Raw genomic sequence first — 18,918 nt, forward strand, 5'->3', positions numbered from 1 at the left:
AGATTGCTTTTGCTATTTGGGGTCTTTTGTGTTTCCATACAAATTGTGAAATTTTTTTTTCTAGTTCTGTAAAAAATGCTAGTGGTAGTTTGATAGGGATTGCATTGAATCTGTAGATTGCTTTGGGTAGTAGAGTCATTTTCACAATGTTGATTCTTCCAATCCAAGAACATGGTATATTTCTCCACCTATTTGTATCATCTTTAATTTCTTTCATCAGTGTCTTATAGTTTTCTGCATACAAGTTTTTTGTCTCCTTAGGTAGGTTTATTCCTAGATATTTTATTCTTTTTGTTGCCGTGGTAAATGGGAGTGTTTTCTTAATTTCACTCTCAGATTTTTCATCATTAGTGTATAAGAATGCCAGAGATTTCTGTGCATTAATTTTGTATCCTGCTACTTTACCAAATTCATTGATTAGCTCTAGTAGTTTTCTGGTAGCCTCCTTAGGATTCTCTATGTATAGTATCATGTCATCTGCAAACAGTGACAGCTTTACTTCTTCTTTTCCTATTTGGATTCCTTTTATTTCTTTTGGAAATGATTTTTAGAAAGCAAAATTATTTTTAAAAAGACAAACTCTGTAAACTGAATTTATGTAATAGAGTCCTTTAGATTTGTTTTCTGATATTGGTCTATAAATAAATTAATAAAACTAATAAAGATAGGTTACACAGTTGCATGCCACTTAAAAAGCAATAGTTTTGATTTAATTGAAAAATATAGATACTACATGCTAATAGAAAAATGTAATATTAGATATAAAAATTATAGGCTAACCAAACAGGATGTATAATTGTTAAGTGATTAGAGTAAGAAATCAAAAGAACAAATAAAACTTGATAAAAAGATTTAAAAATCAAACAGATGAAATGAGAGAGAGGATTCGTGTAGCAGTAAACAATCTTTGCAGTATCTAGTGATGCCAGGTGACAAGTTAAAGAATTGTAAAGGTTTCATCCAGGCATGGATTAAGTCAAGTAGGAAAGAGAAGGGGGTATAATGAGTAGCAGAGAAGAGCTAGGAATGGATACTATCTTCATTAAACTAGCAAAAATCTAGATAGGATATAATCGAAATAATAAAGTGAATACTAAACATAAAATAGTGAGATTAATACAGTCCAGTATTTGGTTATTTATTAGCCAACTTTTCTCTTATTAAAAGAAATTTTATGTTATGATCAAAACAGAAAACAACTATGCCATCACAGGACATACTGCTAAAACAGGTTGCTAAAGTATGAGAAGAAAGATACGCACGGAACTAGTAGATAGTGGTTGTTAAAAGCATTAAACAGAAAAAAGTGAAATTAATAATAAAAGATTGAATTTATGAAAACGACAAGCCACATCTGTATTTGCCTATCAACACAGGCTAAAGATAACAATATTAATCCCGGGAGAACTTTTAATATAATGACTTATGTCAGTGTTCATAGCAAATGGTGGAAACAGCTCAAATGTCCAGCGGATGGATACACAAAATGCGGTATATTCGTACAGTGGGATATCATTCACCCTTCAACAGGAAGGAAATTTGTGATATGAGCTACAACATGGAGGAACCTTGAAGACAGTATACTAAGTGAAATAAGCCAGACACGAAAGGACAGATAGTGTATCATTCCAATTATGTGAGGTCCCTAGAATAGTCAAATTCACAGAGACGGACAGTAGAATAGATGTTACCAGGGGCCGAGGAGTGAGGGGAATGTTGAGTTAATTGTTTAATGGATGTGGAGTTCCAGTTTGGGATGATGAAAGAATCCTGGAGGTGGGTGGTGGTGATGGTTGCCCAGCAACGTGAATGAGTTCATGGCACTGAGCCATACACTTAAAGATGGGTTAAAACGCTAAAATTTATGTGTGTTTCACCACAAAAAATTTTTTAAGGGAGATTTTATTTTAATACATTTCTCTCATAATCAAAAGGATCTTGTGGACTAGATTGAATTCACTGAATCCTAAAAATATAGAATATACTTTTTTCCTTATAGATAAAAACCCAGAAGAATATCAAAAGACTAATATATTAATAGCAAAAAGCAGATGTTATAGGGATGCAAAGATGGTTCAATATTTGGATATGTATTAATATAATTAATTGCCTCAATCACTAATACTTTACAGGAGAAAACAGAGCATCATATTAATGTTGTCTGGAAGAGGCATGTGTTAAAATTCAGCAGCTGTTCCTAATAAATTAAATAGCCCTAGAAGGGAGCAAAATAAATGTAACACAGACTTGACCAAATATAAAAAGATAATCAGCTTTCAAGTAAGTGAAAAGCTAGAGTCACTTGCATAAATCAGGATAAACCTGTTCAGTATTCTTTTGGAACTTCTGGGAAATATATTGAAATAAAAAAAGTAAGTGGTGAAGTTAATGGAAAAGAAGCGAAAAGCACCCATTTTAGGTGATATGATTGCATATTTGGGAAATTTGAGAGAATTTAATAAAAACCCACTGGAAGGAATTGTAAGGTTGATTGCGTGTTTGATAAATGTATAAACATCATTCCTATTTCTCTGTATTGGCACTACTTTAGAATAGAAATGGGAAATATATTGCATTCTCAATAGCAACAACAACAAAAGTCTATAAAGTTCCAGAACGTAAAAAATTATTATTTTTTTAATCTTTAAAAAATTTTTTATTTTATAATGAACATAGTTTATTAACAATAAAACATAATCAAATGAAAAGATATATTCTTAATGTTCATGATCATTTTCTAATTACTATCTGTTCACTAGCTTAATTAGTTACAGTTAATTGCTATGATGAAGCATTTTTGCTTTGGGGGTGGTGAGGGGAATTTGGTTGTTTAGTTTGTTTGTTTTATTGTTTTACATAAAATGGATGTTAAGTTTGCTTGGAAGGATCGGTGTCCAGGAACAGCTAAGAAAGTGAGGAGGAAGAAGAACGGGAAGTGGAGGGAAGAATGTACCTCTCAGGTTGTAGCATTCACCCAAAGCTACTCGGACCAAGACAGAGACCCACAGTCAAACTGTCCATCACGTCAGCAGTTAGAGGCTCGGTCTTTTTTTATTTTTTTTGCTGTGCCACTGGGTTTGTGGGATCTTAGTTCCCCCACCAGGGGTCAAACCTGGGCCCCCAGCAGTGGGAGCGTGGAGTCCTAACCACTGGACACCAGGGAGGTCCCGAGCCTCTGTCTTTTAACCATCCAGAGCGTGGTCTCCAGAGTCACGTTTCCCAGTTACTTGTGTGACCTTGGACTGTTGTCTTTACTGCTAGTGAAATTAATAATAGAGTGTTGTTTATTGATAAACATATTTGAAAATGGACATATCACAATTATACATTCATAATTTTTAGTGCAGTTTCACAAAGTGAACACAAATTTTAAAATACGGTGTCACCCCAAAAGCCCTACTTCATGCTTTCTCCCTTTCAGGACCCATTATTTCTCTTCCATGAAGTTAACCAATATCCTGACTCCTCAAACGGTTTGTTTTCTTTTGTGTCTGGCCTCTTGGACTCAGCATTACGTTCCTGAGACTCGTTCATGTAATTGCGTGTATTAGTGGTTTGTATTCATTGCCGTGTAGTATTCCACCGTAGAGGGTTCACAGTTTTACTTTTGATGGTTATTGCTCCGTTGCCCTGCGTGGACCTCTAGCCGCATGTACTCTCAGGAGCAATGAGTTCCTCCTCATTATCGCGGCAACAAGCAGGAACCAGAAGCTGAAACTTTCCTGTAACAGTGCTTCCTTTGAAATGAGTTCAGAGTGCATTCATGCATGTACGTAAGTACACACATGCAGACATGCACACGAACATTACCTTCTTTTACCGATTATTTCTTCTTTTCCAATATAGGAAATGTATGAAGTTGCCAAGAAACTTTGCTCTTTCTGTGAAGGTCTGGTCCATGATGAACATCTGCAACACCAAGGCTGGGCTGCAATCATGGCCAATCTGGAGGATTGTTCAAATTCCTACCAGAAGCTACTTTTCAAATTTGAAAGTATTTATTCGAATTATCTGCAATCCGTAGAGGACATCAAGTTAAAACTTACTCAGTATGTTTGCCATTAAAATGGATAATAAGATGTTTGTTTAAAATACCTTTGCAGTTTATCAGTAGTTTTAGTAACAGTAATTTCGTTTCTAGTAGGGCATATATTTATTATAATTGAGGTTCATGTTTTTGAGACTTTCATGATGTCTTTTATGGACTGTAAAATTTTTTAAATTACAGACAGTTTTATTCTCCATATATTTTATGGATCTGCCATGTTTCTTTTTCTTATATTTTCTTTATGTAAAAGGCTCAAAATACTTTTGAAATCGTTTAGAAACCCAGGAACCTTTGTCTCTTGCCTTGCTACCAATTTTACAATAAAGTAAAGCACAATGCAGAAATAACAATCTAATGGGAGTGGAAAAGTTTTCAAACATTAGGCAGTCAAGGAAAATTTTATTTTTCTTTTTAAATATTGCCATATGATGAAGGCTTGCTGAGATGGAAAAAAGCCTTTGTGTTCTGGTTCTCATTTAGATGTTTTTCTGGTTCTTTGCATATAAGCCCATCTGATACCCATTGGTTCTTTTTTAAAAGGGCTATAATGAATGTAAAAAAAATACGGCAATAATTCCACACAAATGTAGCCCTCTGTTGTGTGTGTGTTTGTGCTTTCAGTGTTTTGTATTCATTTTTTTGGTTCTTAAATTTTTTATTTAACTAGAGTTGGAGGGAAGTATCATTTTCTTTTTCTTCTTTCAAGTGAACTTTATTAATTCAAGTTTCTCTATTTTGTGGTATGAATATTTAGAACATTTGGGCCTTAAGTGGACAATGGGATGCATCTTGGGAAGGAAGGAATGATTAATGAAGACTGGAAAGAGCATTTAAAATTTTTTATAACCTGAAATTTCAAGTAACTGTTTTTTGGGGGGATGGGTAGTTCTCTCAGATGTTAATTTAATGTAGGAGCCTGAATCATTTTACATATGTTTTTACAGAAGTCAAATTATCAAGATTTCATCTTTTCCCCATGTTTTTTTGACAGCATACATCTACCTACCTGTTTATTTTCAGGGAGTGATGAATACAAGGGTTAACCTTAATCTCTAATAAGAGTGTTAATTTTATGCTTTGCTTTCAGTATATCAAAAATGATTTGTCTTTAAGCTAATCGAACATTAAACTTTCTATGGTAAATCTTTTTTATAAGTTCCAATTTTTTATACCTTAAGGTTTGTTACAAACCAAGTGCCCCCATGTCTAGTGTAAACTTGCTATCCTTACTTTAGAGGGTGTTTCAGTGTGTGAACGATATCCTCCTTCTCTCGGTCTTCTTTTAAAGAACACCTCATGGACTACTTAGATGCGTGTAGTGTTAACAGAGAGGTGGTGAGATTTCTGTGTGTGATAATAACATTTCTTTCAAAATGCTAACCTCTGACTAGAGCAGTCCCATTATTTTACTGACAGGTCTTTTGTACTTTAAGTTTAGGAACTGCGGTTTCAGTCATGGCCAAGATTCCACTGTTGGAGTGCCTAACCAGACATAGTTACAGGGAGTGTTTGGGAAGACTGGATGCCTTGCCTGAACGTGAAGGCTCAGAAAAGGCCGACATGAAAACCTCCACTGAACTGGTGCTCTCTCCCGATACGCCTGCAACAATGAGCAAACCCTCCTTAACCTCATTTCACAAGTCCGTGGAACATGTAGCCCCAGACACCACAGATGCTGAAAGTGGAAAAGAAATGAGGGAACCTTGTCCAAGTCCTGTCCGGCAGGACGAAGCTGCAGTAGATGCTAAAGACGGTGACCTGCCTTTTTTTAATGTTTCTTTGTTAGACTGGATCAATGTGCAGGATAGGCCTAATGACGTGGAATCGCTGGTCAGGAAGTGCTTTGATTCCATGAGCAGGGTAAGAGTCATCTGATTTTTCTTGTCATTTAACCACTTGAAATTATGTAACCTGTACTAAATGCTTTCTGTACAGTAATGGGAGAAGGGGCGGGGGGGGTACTACCATGTTATAGCGGAAATAGTGAGCCTTGGAATAAAACTTTATGACCATATCTAAGACTTTGGACAAATCAAATCATTTAATGCATAATCTTATTTATGAACTGATAGTAAATTTGGGAAGATTATTAGAAGTAATATACGTAAAATCTCTATGCAGTGCCGAGCCTTGAGGTGTCCACTCCAGTGGGGATGGTCTTGGTGGTGGTGGTACTTTGAATTTTTTTCCCCCTGATCCTGTAATATTACTTGGACTTTTTAATTTCTCCTGTCCTCTAATTTGTCCCTACAGTTAGGCTCTTTGATCTGCTAGGTAAAACTTGAACAGTCTTGCTGGTTCTCATTATTGCGCCTTGAGTACTGAGCATTCTCTACAAGTAAATCTACAAGTAAATTGGTAAAATGATAATATTTGGCCATCGCTGTTTCTTACATTAACTTAATAATGATTCATATGTTCACATTTACAGATGCTGTAGAACTTTCAAGCTTTTGGGGGGAAAATATTAATGATATAATTTCATTTTTATCTATAACAGTTTTTGTACACTGAGAATGATTGACGTTCCATGAATACACAAGTCTCGAGCGGTTAGTTCACGGGAGTAAGCAGCATCCGAAGGCAGATCATTGAACCTTTCCATCTCCCGGAAAACCCCCATGGGCCTTTGTTGCATCACTCCCCCGCCCCCGCCCCCGCCCCACCCCCTCCCAGGGAACGCGTCTGTGAGGTTTAAAAGAAGTAATTTTAGACACTGTATCTGCCTGAGATATTTTAAAATCCAAAACCTAGACATTGTGGTTTTAGTTTTAGTTTTTAAGTGTAGTGACTTGTGTTTTGGATTAAGTTCTCCCCCAAGTACAGTTATAGAAACTTTTAAATCTGGGGAATAAATCTGGAATAACCCTCTTCAGATCTGATCAGTAAGTGGATAGAAAATCTTTGAGGCCTAAGAGGGCGTTGCTGGGGCACGCACGTCAGTGATGCAGAGACCATTTGGGACAGTGTTCTGAAGGCTGCTGTTGTCTGAAGATGGTGGGCAGGGTACTTAAACTTTTCTCAAAGGCAAACTTTTGGCTCAGTTGGAAAAGAGACTTACTAATCTTTGGTTGGTTATTGGGGGAAAGGCGGCACACCGTCTGGGATGCCTGGAAAATAGCAACATTTTTTCTTGTTTCAGTTATTGGACAGTAAAAATGGAATGCATTCTGAAGTTTATTCTTAATTCTTTCAGTACACCCATTTCCCTGATGACGTCCTTTAGGCATTTCTTTCATTTTGGCCATTTATTATTTGTTGTCAAAGAACGCTTCAATTGAGACATTTGCCAGGGCGGGGAAGCATGGAATATATTGTGCAAAGATTACTGCCAGAAATGAATGAAAACTAGTGTTCCTATTCAAACTGTTGACATTTTAGTAGCCTAAAAATTCCATCCGTGATTGTGGAAAATCAACCTCATGATTGTGATAGGGTGAGTGACGTGTCAGTTTTTATAATTCCACATGAATCAGAGAACAGGGCTCTAGGCCACGAGAACCACTTTTTTAAAGGGCTTGCAGTTGGCTTTGTGTTTGCATGTTTAAATGAAATCTAGCAAAGCCATAAGTTTTATTCACTTTGTGACAAGAGAGAAGAAACGATGATCCTTTTCTGGCTTAATAACGAAAATTCACAATCATCTATACCTAGGGTTCGCGCCCCGGGCTGGGAGGATCCCACATGCCGCGGAGCGGCTGGGCCCGTGAGCCATGGCCGCTGAGCCTGTGCGTCCGGGGCCTGTGCTCCGCAACGGGAGAGGCCACAGCAGAGGAAGGCCCGCATACCACAAAAAAAAATAAAAAAAAATAAAAAAAATAAATAAAATATTCTTCCATGCTTGTCTGTGTAGTTGTGTTGTACTCTGAGTGAATTATGAGATACAGAAACATTAGAACCAGGAGCCATGGTTTGGAGTTTGTTTTTTCTTCCTTAAATCACTGCTGTGTTTTATGTATAGCTGTAATTTGGCCCAAGGTGAAATTTTGAATTATTTTAGTCATCTTTTTTAGCCTTTTATCACCCTCATAATTTATAACTAGTCAATACTTTGGATTGGAAATGTGTGCACATCGGACTCACCATGGAAATGAGGAAATGTTCACATATGCACGAGTTTTCGTTCATATTGTGCGAAGCAGGTGCTGCCCGTGTTAAATAATGGCCGTGTTAACTTTTTTGTGATGTTAGAAATGCAGCTTCTTATGGACTACGCTGAATTCTTGACAACAGTAGAATAGTTCATTTTTAACTGCTTTCGTATGTTGTCTGTGAGCCTAACACTGTACGTAAAATGAGTAATTTACAGTCCCTTCGATTGTGGTGATCGGGGAAGACGCGAAGGAGGTGGTATTGACTAGGCCCCTCACAGGGAGGCTGAGGCGGGCTTCAGCAGCTGGCAGGGCAATCCGTGTGAACAAAGATCAAGCTAGGGAAACAGCATTCATCTGCAGTTCAGTGTTGTGTGCTTTGGGGACGTGGCTGGGGGCCGAGGGAGCCATTTCGGGATTTCAGCAGAGGACAGCTTAGTAATCACAGCTGGTGTCCATGTGGAGGTGTGAGCGGGCAGGCAGAAGCCCAGGCTGAACCTTTGTGAGAAGGATGAAGGGTTGAACAGGCGTTGGGAGTTAACCTCCTTCGAGATCCTGTAAGAAACAGTAAGGATGGGCCATAGCACACAGTCCTCCGGGATCTCACCTGTTTATGGAGGAGACGGAAGAGGAGCCAGACCCAGCGGAGGGGACGCCCGAAGCTGCGAGGGGTGGTCTCCCTCCCACGGGCAGGCGGGCTACACTGTGAGCCCTGCTGGAAGCCAGTGCACTGAAGACGCCAGTGTGCGGTGTTCTTCCGAGGGAAAGTGGAGCAGGGTGGAGAGAATTTGGGGGGTTCCTTGAATTTCCTAAATTCCAGAAATCTTGGAGAATTAAAGCCCGGGAACAGGAGAGATTGCAGAGTAAGAGAGTGCAGTTGATCAAGGAGCTCCCTTGAGGAGCTACAGACTGAAAATAAAGGTCTCTCCAGGAGGGAGGGAGGTTTGAAGGTGTTGCTGTGTTTTAGGGGGAAGTTAATTGATCAGACAGGTAATGACCAAATAATGTGTTTTCGTTATTAGTTCTTCTCTACTGCATAAGACCTTGAAAATAACATTTTTGGTGGGATATTGAGAATCGAATGAATTGTGGCTTGAATTGAAAGGTGTAATGGGGCTTCCCTGGTGGCGCAGTGGTTAAGAATCCGCCTGCCAGTGCAGGGGACACGGGTTCGAGCCCTGGTCCGGGAAGATCCCACATGCTGCGGAGCAACTAAGCCCGTGCGCCGTAACTACTGAGCCTGCGCTCTAGAGCCCGCGAGCCACAGCTGCTGAGCCCACGTGCCACAACTACTGAAACCCACGTGCCTAGAGCCCGTACTCTGCAACAGGAGAAGCCACCGCAATGAGGAGCCCGCACACCGCAATGAAGAGTAGCCCCCGCTCGCTGCAACTAGAGAAAGCCCGCGCGCAGCAACGAAGACCCAACACGGCCAAAAATAAATTAATTAATTTTTTAAAAAAGTTTAAAAAAAAGTGTAATGCCTAGAACTAGATTCCTACTTATGTATCCCAATATAATCAGTAATAATTGTGTTTTATTAACACCATAATTACCCTGTTCTTGACCTTCTTGTGGAAATATAACCTTGATTTCTCGTGCTTTTGCTTTTCTATATTTTTCACTATTACTGTTTTTCATTAAAGCTGTGTATCAAAATAGTGTGAAATACATTTTAAGCTATTTGCTGAAAGTTTCATTCGCACGTGTCTCCTTGTCATTCAGCTTGATCCACGGATCATTCGACCCTTTATAGCAGAATGCCGTCAGACTATTGCCAATCTCGATAATCAGAACATGAAGGCCATCAAGGGGCTGGAGGACCGGCTGTACGCGCTGGACCAGATGATCGCCAGCTGCGGCCGACTCGTCAACGAGCAGAAAGAACTCGCTCAGGTGCTTATTGCAGACTTCTCTCAGGAAAAGGCATTTGCGGTTTTCGAGACACATCTTTTACGTGCACTTTCAGTTTGCTGTGCACCGTGTTTTCACTTCACCCATGAATACTGTTAACGCGGTATTACTGGTTCCACGTAGTGAAGGAGGAGGAGGCCACTTCTTCACGTTCAGGTTTGAGAACGCCACGTGAGCTGAGGCTGCGGAGGGTGACAAGCCGGGAGGTGGCCCGGAGACGCTGTGAGTGGCGGGGGGGACCTGCGCACGCTGACAGCCCCGTGCTCGACACCCGAGCACCCTCTGCTCCCTCCTCGGGGAGAGCCGGGCGCCTCAGAAAACTTAGGTCTAGTTTAATGCAGTGCTCTAGGGGCCCTGTTGCCAGGTTAGGTTGGTGACGAGAGGAAGCTGGTGGAATCGTGGGGAGTTATCCACGTGGTGACTGGCCGTGACTCTCGACTGCTTTGTGTGCCCCCTCCCCTGGCGGGAGCACTCTGTGAAAACAGCCTGGAGCCAAAAGAGGTCACTTTTCTAACCTTGACGCTCACACACGCTTTTCTGGTCCAAATTTCCCTGCCACCACTTTTCCTCTAAATGTGTTCTTTCATTAGAAGATCAGAGTGGTCATTTTAATGGGTACAGATGCTTTATTTCACCTGCGTGGCTGAGGACGTGCAGTATCGGGTAGGTAGATATAAGATGTGTCGATAGAGACTTGCTGTGTTCTTCTTACACATGTTTAAACTACTCATAGCATTTTTATAGCTTACTAACTGAATTCATCTTGTAATTACCAGATTCTCCTTTTCTGTCTCTTGATTTTGGATCCGGCCCCCTTACTGTGAACTGAATTTCTTTATCTTGTGTTTTCACCGAATGGAGCCCTCCCAGTGCAATGCTAAGATAAGATGTGATACTGGGTGTCCTTGGTTAATTCCTGATCTGTAGAAAATGATCAACATTTCACCATTACAGTGTTCATAGTAGGTTTTTTTTTTCCTCCTTGTTTTAATAGAAACCCTTTATCAGATTAAGAAAGGTACGTTCTACTTCTAATCTTGGACCATCCTTGGATTCTTGGAATAAGCTCAACGTGGTCATAGTATATTGTCTTTTTAATGTATTAGCTGTATTCCTTTTAAGGAATACATACATCCTTGATGTATTAAAGTCTATCATACGTTAAAATATCCTTTAGTATTTCCTTCCAGGGGCAAATTCAGGTTTTGTCATTTGAAAATCCTTTGTTTCTGAAGGATATTTTCTCTTAATAGAGAATTCTAGGCTGTTACTGACTTACTTGTAGCACTTTGCCTTTGGTTTGGGTTTTAGCAGTTTCACTGTGATATGGTGAGGTGTGGCTTTCTTTGTATTTCTCCTGCATTGGGCTTGTGTTTCATGAATTGTGGATTGATGCCGTATTTTTCTTGGATTCAGTAAAAAGCAATTGAAAACCTATTAAGATTTTATCAAAGGAGAATAAAACAGTAAGTTACTTTTTAAAAATAGATTAAATTACAGAAAAAGCATAGCCACGGTTAAGCACGCAGCATATTGGAAGAAAAATAAGATATTTTATTTTCAGATATTGAATCATCTCGACATTTTTTTTAACACACATCATTTAAACTTAAATATTTTCATGATATTTAGAAAAAACATGAAACAGAAAAGAGAGAGAGAGCTACCAGAAAGTAAGAAGACACACTTGCTGTCCTTTGTTGGTTGTGTGATTGAGCCCTACAAGGATAATGATCTGTAGTCGCAAGTATTACAGCGAGATGGGTGTGCAGATCCTGAAACTTCTGTAACATGGTAACTAGTGAGTAGAGTAGGGAAAAAACCTGTAAACACAGTGAAATACTCAGCAAGATGTCTCCTCAAGATGTCTTTGGACTTTTTTTTTTTTTAAGTGTTTGCTCTTGGCTCTGGTACATCTGTCTGAATTAATCTATAGCCTAAAAACAATCCCTGCCTTACAAAAAGATGCAAGGTTCACCTGTGAAAATAAATAAGGACAGCTAAGAAAAAAGTGTTTCCTATGAAACAATAAAATATACTATAGAAGTCATTGTTCTAAAGATAATGAGCACAGATCAGTGGAACAAAGTATATAATAGCCCAGAAATACCGCAGGAAGGAATGACTTTTCAGTGAGTAGTGCAAAGTCGATTGATTGATTTTTATTGGGGGAAGTGTATAATATGCTGTTGAATATCATTGATTAGATTAAATCTGTTGTTAGTTTCATGGGGCTTAAAGTCAGTGCCCCTGTTTTTATTTACCCGTGCTCTGACTGAACTGTGGTGTAGCAGGAGTTTACAGTCATTGGTTCTAGTTCTGATTTGCCTGCTGTGTCCTTGGATATGTTGCTTTAGCTTCCTGGGTCTCATTTGTTTTTCTGGCATGAAAATGGAACAGAATTAGATGAGCATAAATTTCTTAAGAACTCTGAATCTTTTGCTATGGACACACACCTACTACACTCAGAAAAGTAGGAGATTTTAAAATCTTATTTGAAAGTAGAACAGTTCATGTCTAATGTAAAGCTTTTCCTCTTAAATGAATGCTCATGGTTTTCATGAAAGTTAATATCGTTTAAAATATTTTCTCCCAAAGGGATTTTTAGCTAATCAGATGAGAGCTGAAAACTTGAAGGATGCGTCTGTGTTACCTGATTTGTGCCTGAGTCATGCAAATCAGTTGATGATTATGTTGCAAAATCATAGAAAACTGTTGGATATTAAACAGAAGTGCACCACTGCCAAACAAGAACTAGCAAATAACCTTCATGTCAGACTGAAGTAAGTGATTCTAGGGTATCTAATTTGGGATGTTTAGAGTTGATTGTTTTTTATTTCTCCCACGTGATGGCGTAATCTTATCACCATTTTGACATACTTCACTGGTTGGTTAACATGGGCTTGGATGATTTTTACAGAGTTTGTGTGTCTTATTTCATTCTGTAGGTGGTGTTGCTTTGTGATGCTTCATGCTGATCAGGATGGAGAGAAGTTGCAGGCTTTGCTCCGCCTCGTTATAGAGCTCTTAGAGAGAGTCAAGATCGTTGAAGCTCTGAGTACAGTTCCTCAGATGTACTGCTTAGCTGCTGTTGAGGTTGTCAGGAGAAAAATGTTCATAAAACACTACAGGGAGGTATGCAGGTTGGATTGTACTTTGATTGTGCCTGAGCCTCAGTGACTTGGCGTGTGACACTAACAGAGGCTCTCCTTTTCTTAGTGGGCTGGTGCTTTAGTCAAAGACGGAAAGCGATTATATGAGGCTGAAAAGTCAAAAAGGGAATCCTTTGGGAAATTATTTAGTAAGTGTTCTTTATTAATAACTTACACTTTTTAAGAAAAAAATGCTGTTTTTATTTCATAGGTATGAATAGCATTATATAGCATGAGTTGTAAAATAACCATATTGTTAATTTCTTTACACAGGGAAGTCCTTTTTAAGAAATCGTCTGTTTAGGGGATTGGACTCCTGGCCCCCATCCTTTTGTGTATGTAATTTATTTTCTAATATGACTAAATCCTGTGTGTGTTCAGACCTTTATTTCAGAAGTAGAGATATTTATCAGAAACAGAAATTTTTTTATCAAAATGTTTTTGGCTTTAAGATGAATTCATAGTTTTTGGTCAGGAGTTTTCACTGCATGGGACGATCAAGTCCTACTGCACTTTCGAGATGGGTGGGAACAGATTCTCCCCCTCACTTTATCTGTCTCCGCCCCTCCTGTCCCTGCTGCCCTTTCCCTCCCCTCCCCTCCCCTCCCCTTCATTCATGTTGCACAAATCAGAATAAGGTGACCCATCAGGTCATCTTCATTGAAACCATGAAAAATAAGGTTGCTGTATTTCTAAACCAGAGTGGTCTGGGGACCACTAATTTTATTACATGAAAAAAATGATTCCGTGATCATAGAAGTTTTGGAAATGCTGTAGGTTTGTTGTTTTCTCCTCAGACACGCTGCTTAACTGATAAACATGTGTCTGTACTGCAGGATTCCTTAGGGCTCTAAATGTATGTGTTTTTGTGTATCTCTGAATGAGTGTCGTGATAGGCAGGATTTCCCACGCTCCTTCGTCTAGGAACCCTGCTTAATGAAGGGTGTCTTGACATCCCTAAATCTGCATAAGTGACGACTGAGACCATTGGAGTTATCCTAAAAGGTGCATTTCTGGACAGTATTTATAAAGAAATGGTAGATAATTTTTTTATGAATCTGAAGTTTACTAAGACTTTGTATTTTGGAAAATATAATGAAAAGGTGAGAAAAGGGCAAGGAGGAAGTTTTGCGTCAGAAAAAATGATCTTTACTGCATTAAAACAACACAGCACGCTAGTAGGGGACAGGAATAGATACAGAGGGCTGGGGCTGTCCTCACGACTGTGCTGTTGGTCAGGTAGAAACTTGGGAGTAGCCTGTGTAATAGCGAGACAAATGGGTTCCTTTAATGCTGGCGGGAATACCAAAATTCCCATGAAAAGATGCTGAGAACAGAGAGGTGGGGAGTGAGCACGGTGGTTGATCACCAACAGCTTGCATGTCCCTGTTATTTCAGACTCAGAAAAGTGGTCTCCCCATCCTCACTGAATAGTCTTTCATTTGCATCTCATTATTCTGTTTCTTAGGTGTGAGTAGATCATTTGAAGCATTTTTGTTTATTTGTTATTGAATTTGATTATATTAAGAAATCAGTTACAAAATTATACTGTATATTTTTTGGTAAATTATTATTTTTTTAATATAGACACAGAAGCCTCGAAAGTTTGACTGTGAACTTCCAGATATTTCATTAAAAGATTTACAGTTTCTGCAATCATTTTGTCCTTCCGAAGTTCAGCCATTCCTCAGGTAAATACAGGTCATATTTCTAGCTTTAGTTACTGCCTTGTGATGATTTCGTTTCTCTGGAGCTGCGGGAAGAGCAGCGGCGCTCCTAGGAGGCGCCAGACTAGAGGGGTGTAGTGTGCTGACTGGCTCTTTCATGGCTGCTTTGGGGAGTTCCTGGGGGGTATGAAAATCAGCATCAGGAAATGAAGAAGAAGATAAAGTAGGAAGGAATGAATGCCTTGCATGAAGTTAGTTCTTTTCTGGTAGTGATCTGACGTTGTTGCATGCTGCGAGAGAGTTCTGATTTGATTTATCACTTTATTTATTTTTTGTATATATATATATATTTTAAAACTGGAGTGTAATTGCTTTACAATGGTGTGTTAGTTTCTGTTGTACAGTGAAGTGAATCAGCCATATGTATACCTATATCCCCTCCCCCTTGGACCTCCCACCCAACTAGGTCCCCACAGAGCACCGAGCTGATCTCCCTGTGCTATGCAGCAGGTTCCCACTAGCTGTCTATTGTACACACGGTAGTGTATATATGTCCATCCTGATCTCCCAACTCGTCCCACCCTCCCCTTCCCTCCCCCCCTTTAATGATATGTCTTAGTCTGCTTAAACTATTCCTGGTATTGATTGAAAGAGGATGGTGAGTTGCTTTTGACATAGATTATAGTATTTGGTTGCAGTTATCCATTTTTCATTGAGAAATTAGAAATCTAATTTGATTGTGCTCTGTTTCAGGGTGCCCTTACTTTGTGACTTTGACCCTCTACACCAGCATGTACTTGCTCTACATAATTTGGTAAAAGCAGCACAAAGTTTGGATGAAATGTCACAGACCATTACAGACCTACTGAGTGAACAAAAGGCAAATCCCATTCTTTCCAGTGGTTCGCCCCGTTAGCGTAAATGCCTGGGTTGCCGCAGCTCTGTAAGCCTGTCCCTCTCTTTTCCAGGCTTCCGCGAGTCAGACGTCCCCACAGGCGGCTTCCTCACCCCGGATAGAAAGCACGACAGGAATGACAACTACTACCTCACCCAGAACACCCCCTCCACTCACTGTGCGGGGCCCCTTGTGTCCTGCAGTCTGTCCCTTAGAAGAATTGTCTCCGGATAGCATTGATGCACATACATTTGATTTTGAAACTATCCCCCATCCAAACATAGAACAGACTCTTCACCAGGCTTCGCTAGACTTGGACTCATTAGCAGAAAGTCCTGAATCAGATTTCATGTCTGCAGTGAATGAGTTTGTAATAGAGGAAAACTTGTCATCGCCCAACCCTGTCAGTGATCCACAGAGTCCAGAGATGATGGTGGAGTCCCTTTACTCCTCAGTCATCAATGCCATCGACAGCAGGCGAATGCAGGCCACGAGTGCCCGAGGTCAGGAGCACTCGGGCCACCACGCGTCGCTCAGCGTGCAGCTGGAGAAGTGCCGTGTCTCTGCCCACGACTCGCACCGCGGCGTGCAGACCATAAAGGAGGACCTTTGCCGCTTCCGAGCACTGGTGCGGAGGGAGCAGCGTGACCTCTCGGATTCTTTAAGGTGTACCGCGGTAGAAATAAGAAGCATTATTGAAAAAGTAAAATGCTCTTTGGAAATAACACTAAATGAAAGACACCAGGAAGAGCTACAGTCTTTAAAAAGTGACTATGAGGGCAAACTTGCTGCACTAGTAAAGGAGAGTGAAGAAAATGAAAACGAAATCACAAAGCTGAAAGGAGACTTGGTGTGCCTTGAGGAGGTTTTACAAAATAAAGACAACGAATTTGCTTTGGTTAAACGTGAGAAAGAAGCTGTCATCTGCCTGCAGAAGGAGAAGGATCAGAAGTTGTTAGAGATGGAAAATATAATGCACACGCAACACTGTGAGATTGAAGAACTGAAGCAGTCACGAGAGACCGTGCTAGAAGACTTAGAGAAGCTGCACGTGGAGCACTGTGAGAAGCTCCAGCTGTTGAGGGCGGAGCTCCAGTGCCTGGAGCAGAGACACCTGAAGGACTTAGAGGACACTCTGCAGGTCAGGCACACTGAGGAGCTCGAGAAGGTCGTGACCCGCCACGAGGCCTGTTTGGAGCAGTTAGAAAAGGAAAGTCAACAAAGAATCCAGCAGATGCAAGATGCTCACGCCGCAGCCGCCCAGGAAAGGGAGCGGCGGCTCCAGGAGTTAAAGCTCCAGGTTTCTCACTTGTCGGACGTGAGATGTAAGTTAGAGGTTGAACTTGCCCTGAAGGAAGCAGAAACGGACGAAATAAAAATTTTGCTGGAGGAAAGCAGAGCCCAGCAGAAGGAGACCTTGAAATCTCTCGTCGAGCAAGAGACAGAACATTTGAGAACAGAGATAAGTAAACTAAACCAAAAGATTCAAGATGACACTGAAAATTACCAGGTGGGCTTGGCCGAACTAAGAACTTTAATGACAATTGAAAAAGATCAGTGCATTTCAGAGTTAATTAGTAGACATGAAGAAGAATCTGATATGCTTAGAGCCGAATTAAGCAAAGTGACATCATTGCATCACCAAGCATTTGAAGTAGAAAAAGGCCTGAAAGAAGAATTGGCTGAACTGCAGAGTAAACTGGACTCAGAACTGAGTGCTCTTGAGAAACAAAAAGATGAGAAAATCACCCAGCAAGAAGAGAAATACGAAGCTATTATCCAGAAACTTGAAAAAGACAAAGAGGAATGTGTCGTGAGGCATGAACAGGACCGAGAACAGCTGATTCAGAGGCTTAATTGTGAAAAAGACACGGCTGTTGAGACTGCCCGTAAAGAAGTGAACTTGGAAAGGGAAGCTGCTGAGAAGGAGTTGTTAGAAAAAATGAAACATCTTGAGAGTCAAATAGCAAAAAGGTAAGAATGAACTTTAGTCTGTAATCATAAAATTCAAGTCTCAGTGATGGAGATTTTAATTGTGAGTGTAATCACAGTACCTTGATTTACTCATTTACCTTAGGTAAAGGTAACAGTGGAGATACTTTATGAAGTAAAAACGTACTTTTCAAAGTAGTGTTTCTCACAGACATCTAAAAAAAATTAACAGGCTACGTGAATCCATTAGGATGGCTTTTAAAAATGGATTCGTATTTTGGATTTTGAGAGGAATAATTTTTGAAAATTTCCTATGTTTTCGGGATCTTCTTATTCCTTTTTTAAGTTATAAATTTCCTTTTGGTTTGTTTGTAGTTCTTTCCCTGAATTCTTCGTTTGAAGGTTACTTATTTTCATTCTTTTAAAATACCGTATGTATGTGTGTGTAAAAGAGCAGTAGTTAGTAACTTCTAGGTTGGTGCTGTATAGCTTTGTGGTGGTTATTTTCTTGATATTACAACTTCAGTTATTTCCTCTGTGATTCAAAAGATAATGTTAAATGCTGGGTTTATACAGTGGTGAGGGTTTTCGCGTCGTTGTTATTGTTGCTGCCGGACGTTACTGCCTTGGCTGAGAGAAAGTGGGCTTCCGCGTTTCCGCTCGTTAAAATTCTTTGAAGGGGGCTGTGGCCTAATAAACAATTTCTAGAACATTATCAGTTGGTTCTATCATTAATTTTTCCAAGGGAACATATGTATAGGTATATTTGCATTGTCTATTTTAACCTCTGGCCAGAGGTTAAAGGGACTTTTACACCGTCTCTTGTGATCCACTGTCCGCTGTGTGGTGTTCACACCCTGGTGCGCAGTTCACCCTCCGCGTCTGTTTTGAAGACAGAAAGCCTTTATGAGTTCTGGAGGGATGGCGGGCCCTTAGAGCAACTAGGCCCGACACGAACCTTCTCAGAGCCTGGGGGACGCCGAGGTCCGGGCAGTCACCGCGGAAGGCCAGGAGGGTGCCGGTGACACAGCAGGAGGACAGACGCGGGCGCGCCCACCGCGGCTGGCGGCCGGCCGGGCCCCTGGGACGGCGCGGCGGCTCTGCGCGTCCCCGTGGGGCCCAGCGATGGGCTCGGGGTGCGGCTCAGCCCGGGACTGTGTTCCTGGACGATGGGGAGCGGGCCCGGCCGCCCTTCTCCTTCCGGACTCCACGCTCGTCC

At 40.5% G+C, this 18,918-nt stretch overlaps 1 protein-coding gene across 3 annotated transcripts in view; it reads left to right on the forward strand.

Moving 5' to 3' along the window:
* Positions 1 to 18,918, forward strand: part of RB1CC1 (RB1 inducible coiled-coil 1) — a 60,787-nt gene that overhangs the window by 22,306 nt on the left and 19,563 nt on the right. For all 3 annotated transcript variants that reach the window (XM_024126985.3, XM_028500710.2, XM_024126984.3), the window contains 10 exons: positions 3,847 to 4,049; positions 5,482 to 5,908; positions 9,865 to 10,035; positions 12,652 to 12,836; positions 13,002 to 13,188; positions 13,273 to 13,354; positions 13,479 to 13,540; positions 14,793 to 14,896; positions 15,626 to 15,752; positions 15,841 to 17,741. In XM_024126985.3, coding sequence (XP_023982753.1) covers positions 3,847 to 4,049; positions 5,482 to 5,908; positions 9,865 to 10,035; positions 12,652 to 12,836; positions 13,002 to 13,188; positions 13,273 to 13,354; positions 13,479 to 13,540; positions 14,793 to 14,896; positions 15,626 to 15,752; positions 15,841 to 17,741 — 3,449 coding nt within the window. The remainder of the gene's footprint in view (positions 1 to 3,846; positions 4,050 to 5,481; positions 5,909 to 9,864; positions 10,036 to 12,651; positions 12,837 to 13,001; positions 13,189 to 13,272; positions 13,355 to 13,478; positions 13,541 to 14,792; positions 14,897 to 15,625; positions 15,753 to 15,840; positions 17,742 to 18,918) is intronic.

The sequence above is a fragment of the Physeter macrocephalus genome, chromosome 15 (genome assembly GCF_002837175.3).
Source record: "Physeter macrocephalus isolate SW-GA chromosome 15, ASM283717v5, whole genome shotgun sequence".
NCBI lineage: Eukaryota > Metazoa > Chordata > Mammalia > Artiodactyla > Physeteridae > Physeter > Physeter macrocephalus.